This window comes from Impatiens glandulifera, chromosome 8 (assembly GCF_907164915.1).
Source record: "Impatiens glandulifera chromosome 8, dImpGla2.1, whole genome shotgun sequence".
In the NCBI taxonomy this organism is placed as follows: Eukaryota; Viridiplantae; Streptophyta; class Magnoliopsida; order Ericales; family Balsaminaceae; genus Impatiens; species Impatiens glandulifera.
In genome coordinates, this window is record NC_061869.1 from 7,041,675 (window position 1) to 7,061,328 (window position 19,654).

The 19,654-nt window shown below is 30.7% G+C and overlaps 2 protein-coding genes across 2 annotated transcripts; one reads left to right on the forward strand and one right to left on the reverse strand.

Moving 5' to 3' along the window:
* Nucleotides 1-2,126: 2,126 nt before the first annotated feature.
* On the forward strand, nucleotides 2,127-3,050 carry LOC124912846 (metalloendoproteinase 2-MMP-like). Its single transcript, XM_047453488.1, has one exon. It carries the CDS (start codon nucleotides 2,127-2,129, stop codon nucleotides 3,048-3,050), a length of 924 nt encoding a protein of 307 aa, XP_047309444.1.
* A 15,794-nt stretch (nucleotides 3,051-18,844) lies between these two features.
* On the reverse strand, nucleotides 18,845-19,351 carry LOC124912847 (metalloendoproteinase 4-MMP-like). Its single transcript, XM_047453489.1, has 2 exons — nucleotides 19,347-19,351; nucleotides 18,845-19,250 (listed from the first exon to the last, which is right to left on the reverse strand). Exons 1-2 carry the CDS (start codon nucleotides 19,349-19,351, stop codon nucleotides 18,845-18,847), a joined length of 411 nt encoding a protein of 136 aa, XP_047309445.1.
* Nucleotides 19,352-19,654: the final 303 nt, after the last annotated feature.

The window sequence follows — 19,654 nt, forward strand, 5'->3', positions numbered from 1 at the left end:
TTTGATAGTTAATGTTTTTTTTTTGGGTTAAGCTTAAGCTTAATACAACTATTACACAAATCGGTTTTTATTTATTTTTAATGTCTTGTTTAAAGAGAATAAAGGATTCTTAAAAATAAAATTTTATTTACAATACTAATCGATATAAAAATAATCTTAGAAATCTGACTTTAATTAAAAAATATATATATAATGTTACAAATAAAAAAAATAAAATAAGATATATGTATAAACGAAAAATCAAATATTTCAAATGTTGATTCGAGGTATGTGTTTAGCACATTTCCCTTAAAATAGTTTCAGCTTCTTTTGTTTGTGCTAGAGTTTATTTTAGATGGTTGTCTCCCACGGTATAACGAATCTAGTAGTAATTCTGCACTGAAATTACTAATCATCAAACTTGACCAACGTACATGAACTATCACCGGGTTTCAACAAAAAATGTCGACTGAAGAATTCGAAGAACACTCACAAAATAAGTAGTGGACTTTTGGAATTCTATAGTGAAAAAGATAAGATGATGTAGTGATATTTTAGATTAGAGATAAGAGATTTTATATTATTGAAAAGTTAAATCATTAAATAAAATCATCAATTGATCCAACAAATAACATTGTTTGCCTCTTCATTACCTTAATGTTTCCTCTTCATTAGGGAATAATTGTTTGCCAAAATTATTTAAGTCATATACAATTCAATACTAACTTATATCATTTTACAATTTCTTAATAATAATATTAAACATTTATAATAATTAATAACAAATTCATGTTACACTAAAATTAACAACATTTTTTTTTAAAAAACGAGTTACCGTCATTTCATTAAAAATTCTCAAAAACGGGAAAAAAATAAAAGTTTAAGAAATCATTCTAGACAGGCCTAGAATGATTTTGAAGTCGTAACAATCTGAATAAAAGCTAAAAACATTTTATTAATTGATCATGCATTTTAAATTAATTAATTTAAATTATATATTTAGATCAAATTTCACCATTTAATTCACGTTTGAATTTCATGGGAATACTATTTGATTTTATTACCCCATTATAATTTTTATTCATTTGTGAAATTTATAAAATTAGTTAAAAAAAAGACCTAGTTCATAATATACACTCTGGACGAGTCTCAATGTTTATTTGTAGTATCTTGTTATTTTTCTTAAACACTACTATTTTAGTAAAGTGAACTTTGTTCAAAATAATATAAATTTTTTTGTGGGTCAATAATATGATACTTATCATGTTGTCCACAATGAATAATTATAAAATAAAAATGTTATTTAGATAATGGATATTGGTAATCGCAATTCTATCTTAGAATTAAGTTAATTCCATTAATGAATTAAAATAAGATTGTGAATAAATAAAATTAAATAAAATTCAAACAAATTCAAACGTGAATTAACGATGAATTTAGTTTAAATTATAACTAAATATTAATTGTTTAATTAATGTCTAATTAGAAAATTAAAGTTTAATGTTATGATGATAAACATTCAACTTTAATTAGCCTATGAATTGGCTAACGTATGAATTAATTGACAAATGAATGAGCAATATATATTACTAATAAACTTTTGGATGATTTTATTTGAAGGTTTAGTTCTCAGCAATATATATTCATTCTTTATTTATTTCACATCGCTTCATTCTTATTTTTCACACTCTACAATTCTAAAAGCCCTCTTCTTATTTTGTGAGTGTTATTCGAATTCTTCGCTCGATATTTTCATTGAAACTCAGCGATAGTTCAGATACATTGATCAAGTTCAATACATAATAATTTTGAAATATCAAATAATTTGTTGTTGGTTAACGTGTTTGTATTTTTTTTATTTGTCTGACTTTTTTATTTTTATTTTTATTTTTGTATTTTATTTTATTTTTTAATTTAATATTTTGTTTTTGTACGTGTGCTGAAAAGATTTTTTTTTTTTATCATATTTAATGTATATGAATCATTTAAAAAATATTAGATCAAATAAATATATTAAGTTTGTATACTTTTTAATAAACTTAAGCAAGAAATGAAAATGATATTATGACAATCTTTTGTTCATAAAATTGTGTATAAAATGTTAAAGAAACTGTGAGATGAAAATATATAAAAAACAAAACATGAAAATGGTTAAAACTTGTATTCTCTTTCATGTGTATGTGTTGATCTTGGTCTTGTTGTTTCTAATAGTTGAAGCATCATCATCTAATTCCAATGATAAAACATCACCTAATTCTTTGTTTGTGAAACATTTTCTGGGCTCCAAGAGAGGCGATACAGTTGAGGGACTTGGACAAGTAAGGAAGTACCTTTCGAAATACGGTTATCTCGGTCCCTCCATGGCTGGTCGCTACCAAAGGAGTCCCGACACATTTAATGACTCGAATGTTTTTGATCACGACTTGAGAAAAGGTATCACGAAGTTTCAACTCTTCTTTAATATAAATGTTTCGGGGATTTTAGACGAGGAGACATTGTCAATAATGGTGAAGCCTCGGTGTAGCTTACCTGATTTGGTCAATGGAACTCCCATCAAGCACGGGATAAAGTTAGTCCGGAACCCGATTAATAGTTCGTACTACGAGTTTCTACCATCACCAAAGTGGTCCAAGTTCAATTTAACCTGGTACAAATATTCCGAATCGCGACCAGAATCTATTTCACCCCTTACTTTTGCATTTAAGACTTGGAAAGATAACTCAAAGTTTAACTTTGTGAGAGCTTCTTCGTATGGAGGTTCGGATGTGACGATACATTTTGGTAATGCCAACACAACTAATATTCGCAACTTCAAAGATTTCTCAATAGCTTATACAACAAATCTACCAGATCCAAATATCTATTTCAACGTAAAGATTCCTTGGGTGGTCGGGGACTCCCCTGATGGATATGACATTGAAACAACTGCCGTGCATGAGATCGGACACATCCTTGGTCTAGCCCACACTTCGGTTCAAGAAGCCGTAATGTTTCCAACTGCATCCATGGGCAAAATAAAAAGAAACTTACACAATGATGACATTGCCGGAATTACGGCATTGTATCCTTAAATCTATTTTTGGGATTATTGTTTTGTGCAAAATAATTTGTTTTATTCGTTTGGATTTTCGGATTCAGCTACGAATATTTAATTTTTTAAACACATGCTGAATAATGAAATAAGTATTTATTTTTCAAGTTTATATTATATATATATATATATATATATGTTAATATTAAAAATGAAAATCAAATTTATAAATGATGAATTAGTAATTATAACTATAATTCTATAGACAAAATGTTTGATATATATACTCTATATATAGTCTACACTAAATAGATGGTGATGTAAAATATAATTGTAAGCAATATAATATTTGATTATTCTAGAGAAATAAATTGACTAGCTAGTAAATAAGTATCAATAACAACTATACAACATACAGGTAAAACCATCATATATAATATACTTAGTCACCCCTCCCCAACCAATTATAGGCTTAAATGAAGAACAAAAACTGAAATTCTAGGAGATTAGAGAATATTCATCATTCGTCGTTCAACATCCGCGGTTGAAGTCTTGACGTTTGTATACGTACAATTATCACAATCACAATTTTTCGAAGAACTGCCTCTTGGCTCGTTCTTGCTCAGGTAGATAATATCCATATGCGATAAATCCATTTTAGAACACACCTACATTGAAATATCTACAGGACATATAAACAAACAACATAAGGCAGTTTAAATTATAGGACATTGGCAAAACAAAATAGCAGGAGGATAACCATCTTTGGAAAGATAGATAAATTTAATTTTTCATAAAACATTATTAGTGTTTGAGGTTGTGTCTTATTTATATCTTTATATTTTTTTTATTAATTTTATTTATACTCACTTAATATTAATTGCAAATGCAAAGTAACACAATTGAGAATAATAATTCTAGGTATGATTAAATCATTCAAATTCTTAACAACAACCAAAAAAAAGAAAAAGTAAAGGTAATTGCAAATGCAAAGTAACACAATTGAGAATATTTCTTCAAAATAAAACAAACAAAGATTAAAGGTTTAAATAACTTTATTCCCTTTTAATAGACAATTATTACAAGTAAGTTAAGATGTTGCCTTTATTATTACACGAGTTAGCACGACACGAATACACTCATTAAGTTAAGATCGCGCAGGATCAGATGTGTTGAGTTATGAAGCCTACACTTATAATAAACTCTACATTGTTAATTAGAGTTTATTGGGTTTATCTTTTTTGGTTTTGGTTATTTAGGTTTATTACGTGAATGTTTACCCTATAAATATGTAATTATTAAGGGTTTACATGTAATAGACAGAATTCTAGAGAGATAAAGTGTGAGGCAAAAACTCTGTATTCCTTCTTCTTCTTCATAGTAAATCTGGTGGTGGCTGAAGTGGATGTAGCTCAATTTGAGTGAACCACTATAAATCTGTGTGTTCTTGTGTTCTTCTTTCTTGTGTTTTTACAGATTGTTTTCAAGCAGGTCGGATTTGAGAGATACAAATCCTAACAACTGGTATCAGAGCAGCTGGTCTAGATCTGAGCATTGGAAACAATAGCAAGTGAGAACAGTATAGGACATGGAATTGGAAGATTTGATGGGACAGATTGTGCCTTTTGGAGAATGCAGATTGAAAATTATCTCTATGGAAAGAAGCTTCATGTTCCTTTGAGTGAGAAACCAGAGAAGATGGATGAAGCTGAATGGAAACTCTTTGATAGACATGTTTTGAGAGTTGTCCGATTGACGCTATCCAAGACAGTTGCTCACAATGTAGCAAAGGAGAAGACCACCATGGGTCTGATGAAAGCTCTTTCTGATATGTATGAGAAACCATCTGCTAACAACAAGGTACACTTAATGAAAAGACTATTTTACTTAATAATGGTTGATGGTACTTCTGTCACTACTCATTTGAATGAATTCAATACAATTGTGAATCAATTGCTATCTGTTGAGATTGATTTTGGGGATGAAGTTAGTACCCTGATTTTGTTAGCATCTCTACCAAATAGTTGGGAACCTATGAGGGCAACAATTAGTAATTTAGTTGGAAATGCTAAACTGAAATTTGTTGAAGTTAGAGATCGTATTCTTGCTGAAGAGGTTCGTAAAATTGATTCTGGTGAAACATTCAAAGGTTCTGCTCTGAATGTGGAAAACAGGGGAAGAGGTAATGATAGAAATTTCAACCGAGGTAAGAGCAGATCTATGTCAAGGAGCAGGAGGAGTCAGTCCAAGTCTGGGCGGACATTTGAGTGTTGGAATTACGGTAAACAGGGTCATTTAAAGAGGAACTGCAAAGCACCGAAGAAAAATGGTGATAATAAAAATGATGCAGCCAACGTTGTTACAGAATCTGTCACTGATGCGTTACTTCTGTCTGTTGATAGCCCGATAGATTCATGGGTTTTGGACTCGGGAGCGTCTTTCCACACCACTGCCCACAAAGAATTAATGGAGAATTATGTGGCTGGAAACTGTGGGAAATATGTTGTTGGTAACGTGTTTGTATTTTTTTTATTTGCGTGATTTTTTTATTTTTATTTTTAATTTAATATTTTGTTTGTATGTGCTTAAATAATTCTTATCATTTTTAATATATATGAATCATTTAAAAAAATATTAAATCAAATAAATATATTAAATTTGTAGACTCTTTAATTAACTTAACAAAAAGAAATAAAAATGATATTATGAAAATCTTTTGATCTCAAAATGTGTATACAATGCTAGAGAAATTGTGAAATGAAAAGCAAGAACTAGTTAACTACATCAAATAACAAACATGAAAATGGTTAAATCTTGTATTCTCTTTTATGTCTTGATCTTAGTCTTGTTTGATCTAAAAATTGCACAAGCGTCATCTTTCAATGATAAAACATCATCTTCTAAGTTTGTAAAGCATTTTTTGGACTCCAAGAGAGGCGAAACAGTCCATGGACTTGAACAAGTAAGGAATTACCTTTCCAAATATGGTTATCTCGGTGTCTCCTACCAAAGGAATCTCGACACATTTAATGATTCAAATGTTTTTGATCACGACTTGAAAAAAGGTATCAAGAAGTTTCAACTCTTCTTTAATAAAAATGTTTCGGGGATTTTAGACGAGGAGACGTTGTCAATAATGGTGAAACCTCGATGTAACTTACCTGATATGGTCAATGGAATTCCCATCAAGCACGGGGTAAAGTTAGTCCGGAACCCCGTTAATAATTCGTACTTTGCGTTTCTAAGATCAACAAAGTGGTCCAAGTACAACCTAACCTGGTTTAGAGGTGCATCGCGATTAAACGCTATTTCACCCCTTAAGTCTGCATTTAGACTTGGACCGATAACTCCAAGTTTAATTTTATGGAAGTTTTTTCATATCAACCTTCGGATGTGAAAGTACATTTTGGTAAGGCCGAACAAGGGAATATGTTCCCCTTGGCAGTGAACCAACTAGCTACCACATATTATCTACCACTGCTGCCCAAGATCTTTTTCAACTTACTTCAAAATTATAATAAATTATATTATTTCATGTATAATTCTTTTAATTTTGTAGAAAAAATATTTAAATACCTGAATTAACTTATTAGTTGAACTTATATTTTAATCAACTTTTTCTATTAGATTTTAGGATTCAGCTATGAATATTTAATTTTTTAAACACATGCATGCTAAATAATGAAATAAGTATTTATTATTCAAGTTTAGATTATATGTTAATATTAAAAATAAAAATAAAAATAAAATCTATAAATGATGAATGAATATTTATAATACTATATTTCTACAGATAAAATGATTGATGTCTATAGTCTAGACTAAATAGATGATGTAAAAACTTAATTGGTTAGTGAAAATTTATGAATTTGTGAAACTTAATTTTTAGTATTTTTTAAATTTAACCCTAACATAACAGGATGATAGGGTGAAAAAAATTGATCTAAGAAACTAAAATCTACTAGTTTGATGTGTCATGCACACCTCAATTCAATTTTTTTTTTATTAAACTTAATTTTTAATATTATTATCTTATTATTTTTAACCGTATAATTTGTTTTTTTATTTATAAAAGATTATATATATATATATATATATATAAATTAACATCTAAATTTTGATTAACTTATAAAATCTATATAACCATTTTATAAGTTAACTTTTATAATAACATTTTTTTATTTCATTGATTTTATTTAAAATATTTATTTATTAAAATCTCTTCAATTTAAAACATTTCTTTTCGTGAGATCAAACTTAAAAAAATTGATTATTTCAGTCAACTATATATTATATAATTGAATAATAGATTTTTATGATTTCTTAGAATATTGAAATGATTTTAAAGCCTTTTAATAATTTTCAAAGAAGAGTCTAAGAAATGGTCTTCTAAAAAGAGGAATATTTCTTCTGCCTAATTTTTTAGACTCGTGGTGGGGCTTATTCTGAGTGGAGTTTTTTCATCCTTATCTCTCATCCTCCTTTATGTCTAACTAATTTCCGTATTTTTGCGTTATATAATTTTTTTTTTATAAGAAAGAATCAATCTTTTACTTTAACCAAGAAAATAATTTGTTGGATTTTAGTGTTTAATGAAGTGATTGGTGAAGATTTTGTTTGTTCAAAGGAAGGATTTCGAGCCAAAAAGTATGTTAATTTATCGAAAAGACAGAGTTCTTCCTCCACCAGTACCTGTTACTAGAGAAGCAGGGATGTCCCACAATGTTTAGAAAAACACAATGGGTAACCAAAGATAATTCTTATTGTGTGTGATTGTGCAAGAAAAATACAATGGGTAACCATTTTCAAATAGTTTTTGAACTTGTTGCAGGATGAGAAGGACAGAAGAATCCGGGAATTATCAATGGAACTATATAATGCTAAGAATATAATCTTTACAATACTAAGAATAATTTTTTTTTTGTTATAATATTATATCAAATAATATATTGTTGGGTAAAGTGTTTTTATTTTTTATTTATTTATGTGATTTTTTTTATTATTATGTGATTAAATGATTTTTATCATTTTTAATATATATGAATTATTTAAAAAATATTTAATCAAATAAATATATTCAATTTGTACACTTTTTAATTAACTTAACCAGGAAACGAAATGATATTATAACAATCTTTTGATCTTAAATTTGTGTATAAAATGCTAAAGAAACTGTGAAATGAAAATCAAGAACTAGTTGACCACGTCAAATAAAATACATGAAAATGGTTAAAACTTGTATTCTCTTTCGTGTCTTGATCTTGATCTTGGTCTTGTTTCTAATTGTTCAAGCATCATCTTCCAATGATAAAACATAATCTTCTTTGTTTGTGAAGCAGTTTTTGGGCTTCAAAAGAGGCGACACAATTGAGGGACTTGAACAAGTAAGGAAGTACGTACATTTCCAATATGGTTATCTCGGTCCGTCCATGGCTGGTCGCAACCAAAGGGGTCTCGACACATTTAATGACTCAAATGTTTTTTGTATCACGACTTGAAAAATGTATCAAGAAGTTTGAACTCTTCTTTAATAAATGTTTTGGGGATTTTAGACGAGGAGACCTTATCAATAATGGTGAAGTCTCGGTGTAACTTTCCTCGTATGGTCAATGGACCTCCCATCAAGCAAGGGGTAAAGTTAGTCGGAAACCCCATTAACAGTTCGTACTACGCGTTTCTCATAGATAAAAAAGAAGCTATTATTTCACCCCTTACTTATGCATTTATGTCTTAGGAAGATAACTCCAAATTTAATTTATGGATGCAAACATATTAGTTATGCAAAAACAATCCCAATAGATTTAAGGACATAGTAATGTCATTGTGTAAGTTTCTTCTGATTTTGTCAAGGGGTGTACGTATATGAAACATTACTCTTGGCGAAATTAGAAGAAACTTACACAATGATGACATTGCCGGAATTACAATATTGTATTATTAAATCTATTTGAGATTGTTTTATGCAAAATAAACTGTTTGGCATCCATAAATAAATTTAAATATTTTGTTATATATATTTATGTTTTAATAGCATATTAGCATTGTTTATAATAAATAAATTAAGTATCATGGAAAATGTTAGAATAATGGGGAAATATTGAATGGAATTATTATACATGTAAGTAGTTATTATGTCTATTATAAAGTAATGTCATAATATTATTACAATTGTTATTACAATACAATTGTGATAATATCATGGATAATAATAATTAGCAATCTAATTCAAAATTTGAATAATAACCATATTATGATATTTTTAATAAAATATTAAAAAGAGATAGAGGTGACCAGATTATATTCAAATAACCAATTAAACCGACAAAACCGACAAGAAATGTGCAGTGTTCCATATGCTTCAGCAATAAGCAATCTGATATATGCAATGGTCTAACCAAATATAGCTCATGCAGTTAGAGTAGTTAGTCGTTTCTTTTCAAATCCTGGTAAGACACGCTAGGAAGCGGTTAAGTGACTAATGAGATATCTTCGAGGGACCTCCAATTACGCTTTGTGTTATGGTACTGGAAAACCACATGTTGAAGGTTTTCTGATTCAGATATGAGTGGTGATATTGACATAATGAGATCAACTTAAGGATATTTGTTTACTTTTGAAGGAGGGGCTGTTTAGAACATAAATATGAATTGAATACTAAAAAAGTAACTAAATTACTTACTAATCTTCTCTGATGTTCTTCCGCCGTTATGGAACCACCGCAGTACGTCGCCCCACCATTTGACGTGTAATCGTGTCTATGTCCTTTAGCTTTAGTGCACTTCTCTGAATATTTAGGTTCTTCAAAGTTAATTTTCATTTGCGCCCAGTCTTCAAATGTGACATGTGGTGGCTTCTTCATTGCTACTTTTGCCCTAGTTATGAAATTCCTTATCTTCGTACCCGCCTTCTTCTTAAAAAGTTTGTTTACATCCCCCTCTGAAACTAGATCCCACTCAAACATCTCCTTCAATAAGTAATTGAAATTAGTTTTGGATTTGAAACAATTTTTAATATTTAAAAGTATGTAAGTTTTTGACTATCACTTACCGTAAAATGTTCCCATCATGTGTTTTTAATGTCTTTTGGCACTTGATTCCAATTTAGATACGCGCCCCTCCAATATCCCGTTACTATCCGATGTATATCTTTCAAGATATCTGGAATAAATCTGTAGAAACAAAAATATATTAGTTACATTTGTCAATTGTTAGGGATAACATTTACCTATTGAAACTTACTTTTCTCCATTAACCTCGATGTACGTCTTAGAAGATTTACAAACACTAGCTATCCCGTCCTCCACCCTTATATCATCATGATCAGCAACATTTGAGGTTGGATGAGTTGGGATTGGATCTTCAAGGACGAGTGCACGATTGTTGAAGGTTTCTGGCCGGTCTGATTGAGTCTCCAAACCAGCAGATGATACTAGTTGGAGAGTAGATACATCATGGCTGGAAGTTGGTTGTTTGGATGTTTTATTTTGTTTTTGGAGTTGAGTCGGTTTGGTGATTTAGGAGTAGAGACAACTAGTCGTTTGGGATCCATTTTTTTTTTGTGGGGATTGTCTTCTTGAAACAACTTTAGACGTTTTTTTAGGTACTGGGGATATTTCAATTCTAGGGCGTTTAGAGTTTGCACCACTCTTCTTGGCAGGTGCATTAATTTTGGGTCGAATTGTTTCTTGAAATCGATAATCAAACAACATTATCGAAAATAATATTAGCATATTAGTAACAACATCTTTGAAATCTAGGATTTTAGAAATCTTACGACTTCAAATTATGTATCAGTGTCTTCATCGTCTATCCTCTTTCGTCTAGGCATCCTCTCCTTTTGATGAATTGAGTGAAATAAACTATATAAGTATCAATAGCACTACGACAGCCAAATCCTAGAGGAAATTGAGAAGTAAATATTCAATTACTAGTTCCTTAATAAGCTGTGTTTCTTAACTTGTAACTGAAAATGATATATATCACAAAATTTATTTAATATTTTACTTGATTAAATAGTTGAAAATTAAGAAGTAAAAGAAACAAAAGTATTGAAACAAAAAGTAAAAGTACTAATTGACCTTATCAAACAAATATCCATCAAGAAATGAGCCGGGAACTCAACCTAGATGAAAAGTTCTACCATTTCAAAGAAAAAAAATAAATCATAACAAACAAATACACATCAAGAGACATGCTAAGGAAGCTCAATTGACAATTGGAATGAATAATACTATGCAGATCAAATAAGAAGATGAAATGAATGCAAGAAATTAACTTTAATGTTAGACGGAAAATCAAACATAATATCTCAAGGTACTAATCAAATTGAAATATGGTAGCTTTCAGAATTCAACAAATAATATGATCATGCTATTCCTATAAGATCTGAAAGGGATATATATATCTATAAGTTTTAGCTAGCTAATGGAAGGTGGGACAAAAATCATCTTTTACCATGTGTTCTCCTTCTGCAAATATGCATAAAAAGCAGTAATCAAGGGTTTAAATGTTTCTTTTAGACTTGTATAAATAAACAAGGTATTACCAAAGTCTTTTGTAAACAAAGGTATAATAGGAATTCTAATAGCGAAGAAAGTACAATTTTCTAGAAAGATAATAATCCTGAAAAAGAAATAAACCTTTGATGAAATAAGAACTTTTTCTAGTATTAATGGAACAATAAAGTCTTGAGTTCCCAATTTGCCAAACCTAGCTAGTCATTACTTTTTCAAATGAAAGAAGGGCTACAAGGTAAGTTCAGATAGGAAAAAGGAGTAGAATGAAGAATAGACAAAATATTTATTATAATGAAACTTAGATGTTAACAAAAAGCAAGTGAAGAAACAAAATACACATGTCGACTTAAGCAAGGTCTGTCACTCTATATGTCTTATGCTAAAGAACCAAAAAAGTATTGACTACATATATATGTGATTAATCATTCGTATACAGTCAAATTTTTCAATGCCTAATGCTAAAGAACGAAAAAGGTATTGATTATATATATGTGATTGATCATTCACATACAGTCAAGTTTTCCATTGACCTAAAACATTATTTCATCCTATTTTAATTCTTGAGAAACTGTAAATAAACAATAACAATGAAAGATTAAGATAGAGTTAGAGATACCTAGAACGTTATCCTGTAGAGGGTTTCGCGACTAGAGGGTTTTAGGGGTTCGCGATTAGAAGGTTTTAGGGTTTTGCGACTGGAGAGTTTCAGGGTATCACGGCTGGAGAAAGAGAGTTGTGGTGCTAGAGACAGAGATGGAGATAAACGGAGGCTGGAGGCGGCTGGAGATGAAAATAGACGGCAAAGATGAAAATAGACGGCAGCTGGAGACGGTGTAATATGAATCACTTACGTTTTCAGTTTCCTCCGAACCACTCTCATGCGATTCAATTTCATCTGATCCGTCTAACTCAACATTCAAAATATTTGGGTCACTCAAATCATTAACATTGTACAACGGTATATCAAGGGGAATATACAATTCAATGGTTGGATACTCTTGTTGATACTCCACCTCCACTTCATTTTTCCATATTTCCTCAATCTTTCCCCTTGCTTTTGTTTTACAAACGGCCAACCATTCACAATTAGGATCATTCATTGGGGTTGGATAGTTCGAATAATAAACTTGTATGGCTTGTTGTGCAAGAACAAATGGATCGTATTTCCTCAATCTATGTTTCATGTTAACGTCAATCAATCTGTAGATAGGATTAACTCTAGTACCTCTTGTCGGATCAAACCATATGCATCGGAATAGAACAACACGTAAACATGGACCTAGGTATTGTAATTCAATAATCTCTTCCAAAAGTCCATAGTAATCGACATCGTTTGCATGAACGCAAATACCACTATTCATTGTTGATCTATTAGAACCGTGATCACTTGCCCTCCACACATAACCGTTGATGAAGTAAGTTGAATATGTGGTTGCAGACGTTTTAGGACCAAATGAGATGAAATAAGGTAGATCTTTTTCCGTATTTCGTCGATTGTCTTGTACAACCTGAAAATTAATTTAATGAACACCATGTGTTGAACCAAATAAGATCAATTGTCAATCAAAGTGAAATAATTAGTTGATCACCTTTGATCGGAACCATGACGAGAATTGACAAACTATTTCATCCGGATCTAACCCGACATTTATGTCACAAAAGGCCCTACAATCACAATATAAATTTTAAGCAAACAAATTTATAATTGAAATTCAAATTAATCATTCGCTACCTATAATATGGATCCACCTCCGAACAATTCAATAGGACATAATTGTGAGCCGATAAAGTTTCTTGGCTTGACATAAATCTCTTTGATGAACCACCAGTTCCACGTCCAAGGTAATTGAAAATCGAAATCGGTGATTCTGTTATGTTTATAGGCCCTTCAGTGTTCCTTTATCGTTGTCTTTGTTTGCAACTCACCTTCGATTCAAAATAATATGAAGCAAACGTGGATATTTCTTCTAGAATATATGCATTGCATATGGACGCTTCTATTCTGGCTTTGTTTTTCACCTTTTGCTTCACACCCTTTAGAAACCTAAATAGAAATTTGGAAAAATGTATTACAACTATAAATAAAATTATGGGAAAAATATAATTTGAATATAGGCAACATACCTTTCGAATGGATACATCCATCTGTATTGTACAGGACCACCTATTTTTGCTTCATATGGTAAATGTATCAAAAGATGCTCCATTGAATCAAAGAAGGAGGGTGGAAAAATCTTCTCCAAGTTGCATAAAATTACCGGAATTTGAGAGTGCAAGTTATCCACTTGGTCTGAGCTCAAAGTTCTACCACTTAGGTCATTCATGAAATTACTTAAATCAGCAAGTGTTCCCCATACAAATTTAGGTAGTAATCTCCTAAACGCAATAGGCAATAATCTTTCTAAAAAACATGACAATCGTGACTTTTGAATCTAATCAACCTTGATTCGGTTGTGTCAACGCACCGTGAAAAATTTGACGCATAACCATCTGGAAATTTCAAGGTCTACACCCATTTACAAATTATCATGTTTTCTGTTTTCGTCAAACTATATGAAGCCTTGTTAGGCTTTCGAGAAGTTGTATTAGGATCAACATGTAGCTCCGGACGATTGCAAATAAGAAACATATCCTTCCTAGCATTAAGGTTGTCTTTTGTCTTTGCCTTCACATTCATAACCGTATTTATGATGTTTTCAAACACGTTCTTTTCGATATGCATAAAATCCAAGTTGTGTCGAATTAGAAGTTTACCCCAATATGGAAGTTCCTAGAAGATACTTCTCTTAGTCCACTTGTAATAATCACCGAATCCATGAGGATATTCATTTGGAGCTTCACTAACAAGCTTCAAATGGGAAATTTCTGTCCATATTTCATCTCCATCCTTAATATGAGGATGAATAGTTCTTTCCACCCAGTTTTTTGTAAAATGTTGCGTGTCATGTCTGTAAGGATGCTCCAATGGCAAGAATTGTCTATGACAATCAAAGTAGAAAGCTTTTCAACCGTATTTCAATCGGAAGGATTTAGATTTTTTCATGCATATCGGACAACTATCGATTCCATGTGTACTCTAGCCTGATAAGATTCCATAAGCCGGAAAATCACTAACCGTCCACAACAACATTGCCTTCATGATAAACGTGTCACCTCGAGAAACATCATAAGTAGAAACACCTACATTCCGTAACATTTTTAGCTCATCTATCAACGGTTGAAGGAAAATATCGATTTTTCTTTGAGGACTTTTTGGCCCGGGAATAATCAATGAAATAAACATATACGGTGATTTCATGCACATCCCCGGTGGTAGATTGTACGGTGTTAGAATAACTGGCCAGCATGAATATGCTTTTCCATATTGTCTGAAAGGAGCAAATCCATCCGAACATAGTCCTAATCGAACATTTCTATGTTCGAGTGCAAATATTGGATGATGGTGATCAAACCTCTTCCAAGCCTCTCCATCTGACGGATGACACATGATCTCGGGTTTATTGACATGACGACCATGCCATGTCATGTGAGGTGCTGTCACATTTGAGGCGTACAACCTTTGCAATCTAGGAGCTAGTGGTAAATAAAATAGTTGTCTGTGGGGCTTCAGTTTATGAACATTTTCTTTGTATCGAGATTGATGACAAAAGCTACATGATTGTTTATCAATATCTTCCCCCCAAAAAAGCATGCAACCATCTCTACATACATCTATTCTAATCACGGACAAACCCAAATCTTCAACAAATTTCTTCATGCTATAATAACTATCCAGCATGCAATTGTCTTTGGGTAACATTGATCCTATGTAGTCAAGATTTTAATTGACAGCACGTTCGGACCAATTGTTCTCGGATTTCATGTTGAGATGCTTCACAGTTGCAGATAGTTTACTCTCGCTATCATTACCAGGCCAGATCGGTTGATGTGCCGCATTCAATGCTTTCCAAAACCTTTCTGATAAAATATATGTGTTAAAATTGGAAGAGGTTGATGCTTCATTTTCTACATTTGGTTGGAAACTAGAATCCATGTCATGTATCATTGACTCATACCGATTTGTTGTTCTTTCATTGTAATCGAGCGAAGGTCTTTTACGTCGAAAGGTGTATACATTCGATGTTTGACTAGATTCCCCATTAGCTGACCACGTATGATAGTTTGCCATGAATCCATGCTTAATCAAATGACTAAGGCACAAATCCGACTTAATGTACTTTTGAATACGACATTTTAAGCAAGGGCACCTTATTTTTTCACCATCCATATAACTGAGTTGAGTTGTGGCAAATGAAATGAACTCTTGCACTCCTTTTAAAAAATCTTCCATGCTTTCAGGGTTTCTCGTATACATCCAATCACGGTCAGACCTCATTTGTAGTTATGTATATAATTTAGATGCAATTCTATTGAAACAATACCTACTAAAAGCAAAAAGACAATGGTTATCTATTATTATAGATTAAAAGATCTTCATTCACTAAATCAATATGTTTACATATAAGTCAATGAATGTATATATATATATATATAAAAACATAATTAGTCAATGAAATACAAAACCAATGTATTGATGTTCTTGATTTTGGTGATCAATGTTTGAAGATCCTCTATAAGTTGGTGATGAAAGATGGAGTTTTGGAAAAGAAAATGATAGATGAACGATGTAAAATGATAAAGAATGTAAGAAAAATGTAGAGAAAAGATGGAGATAGAATAAAGGAAAATGAAGAAGAAGAATTAAATAAAGTTGGTAAAGAAGTACATGGGTAGATGTGGTTGGTGAGAAATAATTAATAGAATCTGCACTATTTCTTGCAATACACATCTAAATTGTTAGTGCAAACGTTAATGCAATATAATTTTCTAAATGATTTATTGGAAATACTAGTGCACACGAATATAGGAGAATTCTACCCGAGAGTTCAAAAATAATTACAATTTATGGCATTCGATATGCACTATTTCTCGCAATACACATCCAAATTGTTAGTGCAAACGCTAATGCAGTATAATTTTCTAAATGAGTTAGTGCAAATATTAGTGTACACTAATATAGGAGATTTCTACTTGAGAGTTCAAAAATAATTACAATTTATGTCATTCGATCTGCACTATTTTTCGCAATACACATCCAAATTTTTAGTGCAAACGCTAATGCAGTATAATTTTCTAAATGAGTTAGTGCAAATATTAGTGCACACTAATATAGGAGATTTCTACCCGAGAGTTCAAAAATAATTACAGTTTATGTCATTCGATCTGCATTATTTTTCGCAATACACATCCAAATTGTTAGTGCAAACACTAATCCAGTATAATTTTCTAAATGGGTTAGTGCAAATACTAGTACACACTAATATAGGAGATTTCTACCCGAGAGTTAAAAAATAATTACAATTTATGAAATTCAATGTGCACTATTTCTCGATATATATATCAAAATTGTTAGTGCAAACGCTAATGCAGTATAATTTTTTAAATGAGTTAGTGCAAATACTAGTGCACACTAATATAGGGGATTTCTACCCGAAAGTTCAAAAATAATTATAGTTTATGACATTCCATCTGCACTATTTCTCGCAGTACACATCCAAATTGTTAGTGTAAACGCTAATGCAATAAAATTTTCTAAATGAGTTAGTGAAAATATTAGTGCACACTAATATAGCGAAATTCTACCCAAGTGTTCAAAAATAATAACAATTTATGTCATTCGAGTTCCATTAATTCTCGCAATATACATCAAAATTGTTAGTGCAAATGCTAATGCGGTATAATTTTCTAAATGGGTTAGTGCAAATACTAGTGAACACTAATACAGGGGATTTCTACCCGAGAGTTCAAAAATAATTAAAATTTATGACATTCGATCTGCACTATTTCTCGCAATACACATCTAAATTGTTAGTGCAAACGCTAATGCAATATAATTTTCTAAATAAGTTAGTGCAAATATTAGTGTACATTAATATAGAGGAATTCTACCCAAGAGTTAAAAAATAATAACAATTTATGTCAATCGAGTTCCATTAATTCTCGCAATACACATCCAAATTGTTAGTGTAAACATTAATGAAATATAATTTTCTAAATGGGTTAGTGCTTAAATTAGTGCACACTAATACAGGAGATTTGTACCTAAGAGTTCAAAAATATAAATTTATATATCTTATTGTAAATGTTGTTGCGGAAAGATCATGAATGATTTTATTTAATAGGTATAGCAATTAAGTTTGCACTAATGGGTATGAAAACGTTTGAAAATATATCATAAGTATAAATTTATATAACTTACTGCAAATGTAATTGCGAACAATTTATAAACGATTATGTTTAATACGAATAGCAATTATCTTTGCACTGATAGGTATGAAAACATTTGAATATATATCATAAGCAATTATCTTTGCGAACAGTTTATGAACAATTATATTTAATAGCACTAGCAATTACGTTTGCACTGATTGGTATTAAATTTAATAACTTACAATAAATTATATTGCGAAATAATTATAAATGATTATTTTCAATATGAATAGCATATAAATTAATGTAAATCCTATTGAGAAAGGATTTTGAATACTTAAAAAGATTTTTTAAAAAATATAAAATACTAGTGTAATATATTTTGCAATGATATTCTATCATTGTACTGCAGATCTAGTTGCGAATAAATTATTTATTTGTGTTATTGCAATATATAGTACACATTTAATTAACAAAACCAATACAGTTATTTCATATTTATATTTGCAATTATAACAGCCCTATGTGTATATTATTTGATACAATAGTTAATGGAAATTAACTTATTTCTAAATATTTTGTAACAGCCCTATGTGTATATTATTTGATACAATAGTTAATGGAAATTAACTTATTTCTAAATATTTTGCAAACATTAAAATTTAATTTATTTTGCAAAAATATTTGCATCTTTCGTAATTTTTCTTATTACTATATTTATTGCAGACTTATATTCATAAAACTTTTGAAAAAATATTATATTTTGTCATTTATAGTGATATATTTTGCAATATATATTTTTTTGATTTTATTTTACGTAAAAATATCTCTTTATTGTAATAGTTGATGCAATTTTTGCAATGGTAAGTTATTTCAATGCAATTTAATTGCAGTTCTTAAAAATTAGCATTAATAAATTATTTGTTGCACGAAAATATTGCAAATCGACAGTTTTTTATAGTGATATACTAATTCTCAAATTATAATTTATTTATTATAAACCATATTATAATAAATTTATTCATTTATTTATTTATTGATGCCTAACAAAGTGTTTAGGCAGAATAAAACTAAGGAAACTTGTACAATGCCTTAATTCCAGAAATATCATCATCATCTAAATTTCTTTTGGTAACTCCCCATGATGCAGTTGGATACATTACGGCAGAAGGAACATTACTATCTTCAAGACCAAGAATGTGTCCTATCTCATGCAAAGCAACTGTTTCAATGTCCATTTTCCGAGGTTGTGCTCCGATCACCCAAGGAATGTCGTCCCTGAAATAGATCCTTCCCTGAGTCTGAAGAGATGAGTAACTCACATCGCGTGGGTTCTCTCGGAAATATGCGCCACCAGAGAAACTTAGTCTTACATCGGGAATGGAATAATCGTCAATTTTTTCAAATTCGAACGGCGTGACATTTTGCCAACTTTGAAACGCGGAAGTAATAGGAATAATAGCGTCTGATCGTGTTCTGGGTGCTACAGCCCAGGTTAGCTTAGTTGTAGGGCAGATTGTATTTCCAAGCACGTAGTATGAACTACTTTAAGGAGTTTCGATCTAACTTCACCCCATATTTGGAAAGATACTTCCTCACGTGTTGAAGTCTCTTAACTTTGTCGCATTTTTTGGAGTCTAACAAATGTTTTGTGGAAGATAATAATGTTTTATCATTAAAAGATGATGCTCGGACAACTAGAAACAAGGCCAAAACAAAGACTAACAATAGAATACATGGTTTGATAATATTCATTTTCGTTATTTGATTTTTGAGCGAGTTCTTGATTTAAGTTTCCCATTTTTTTCTGCATTTTATACACACATGCATTTTAAGATCAAAAGATTGTCTTAATCTTATGAATAAAATTCAATTGCCCT

Excerpts from the sequence above, each read along its gene's own strand:
- LOC124912846 (XM_047453488.1), top strand. The coding sequence starts at position 2,127 with ATGGTTAAAACTTGTATTCTCTTTCATGTGTATGTGTTGATCTTGGTC.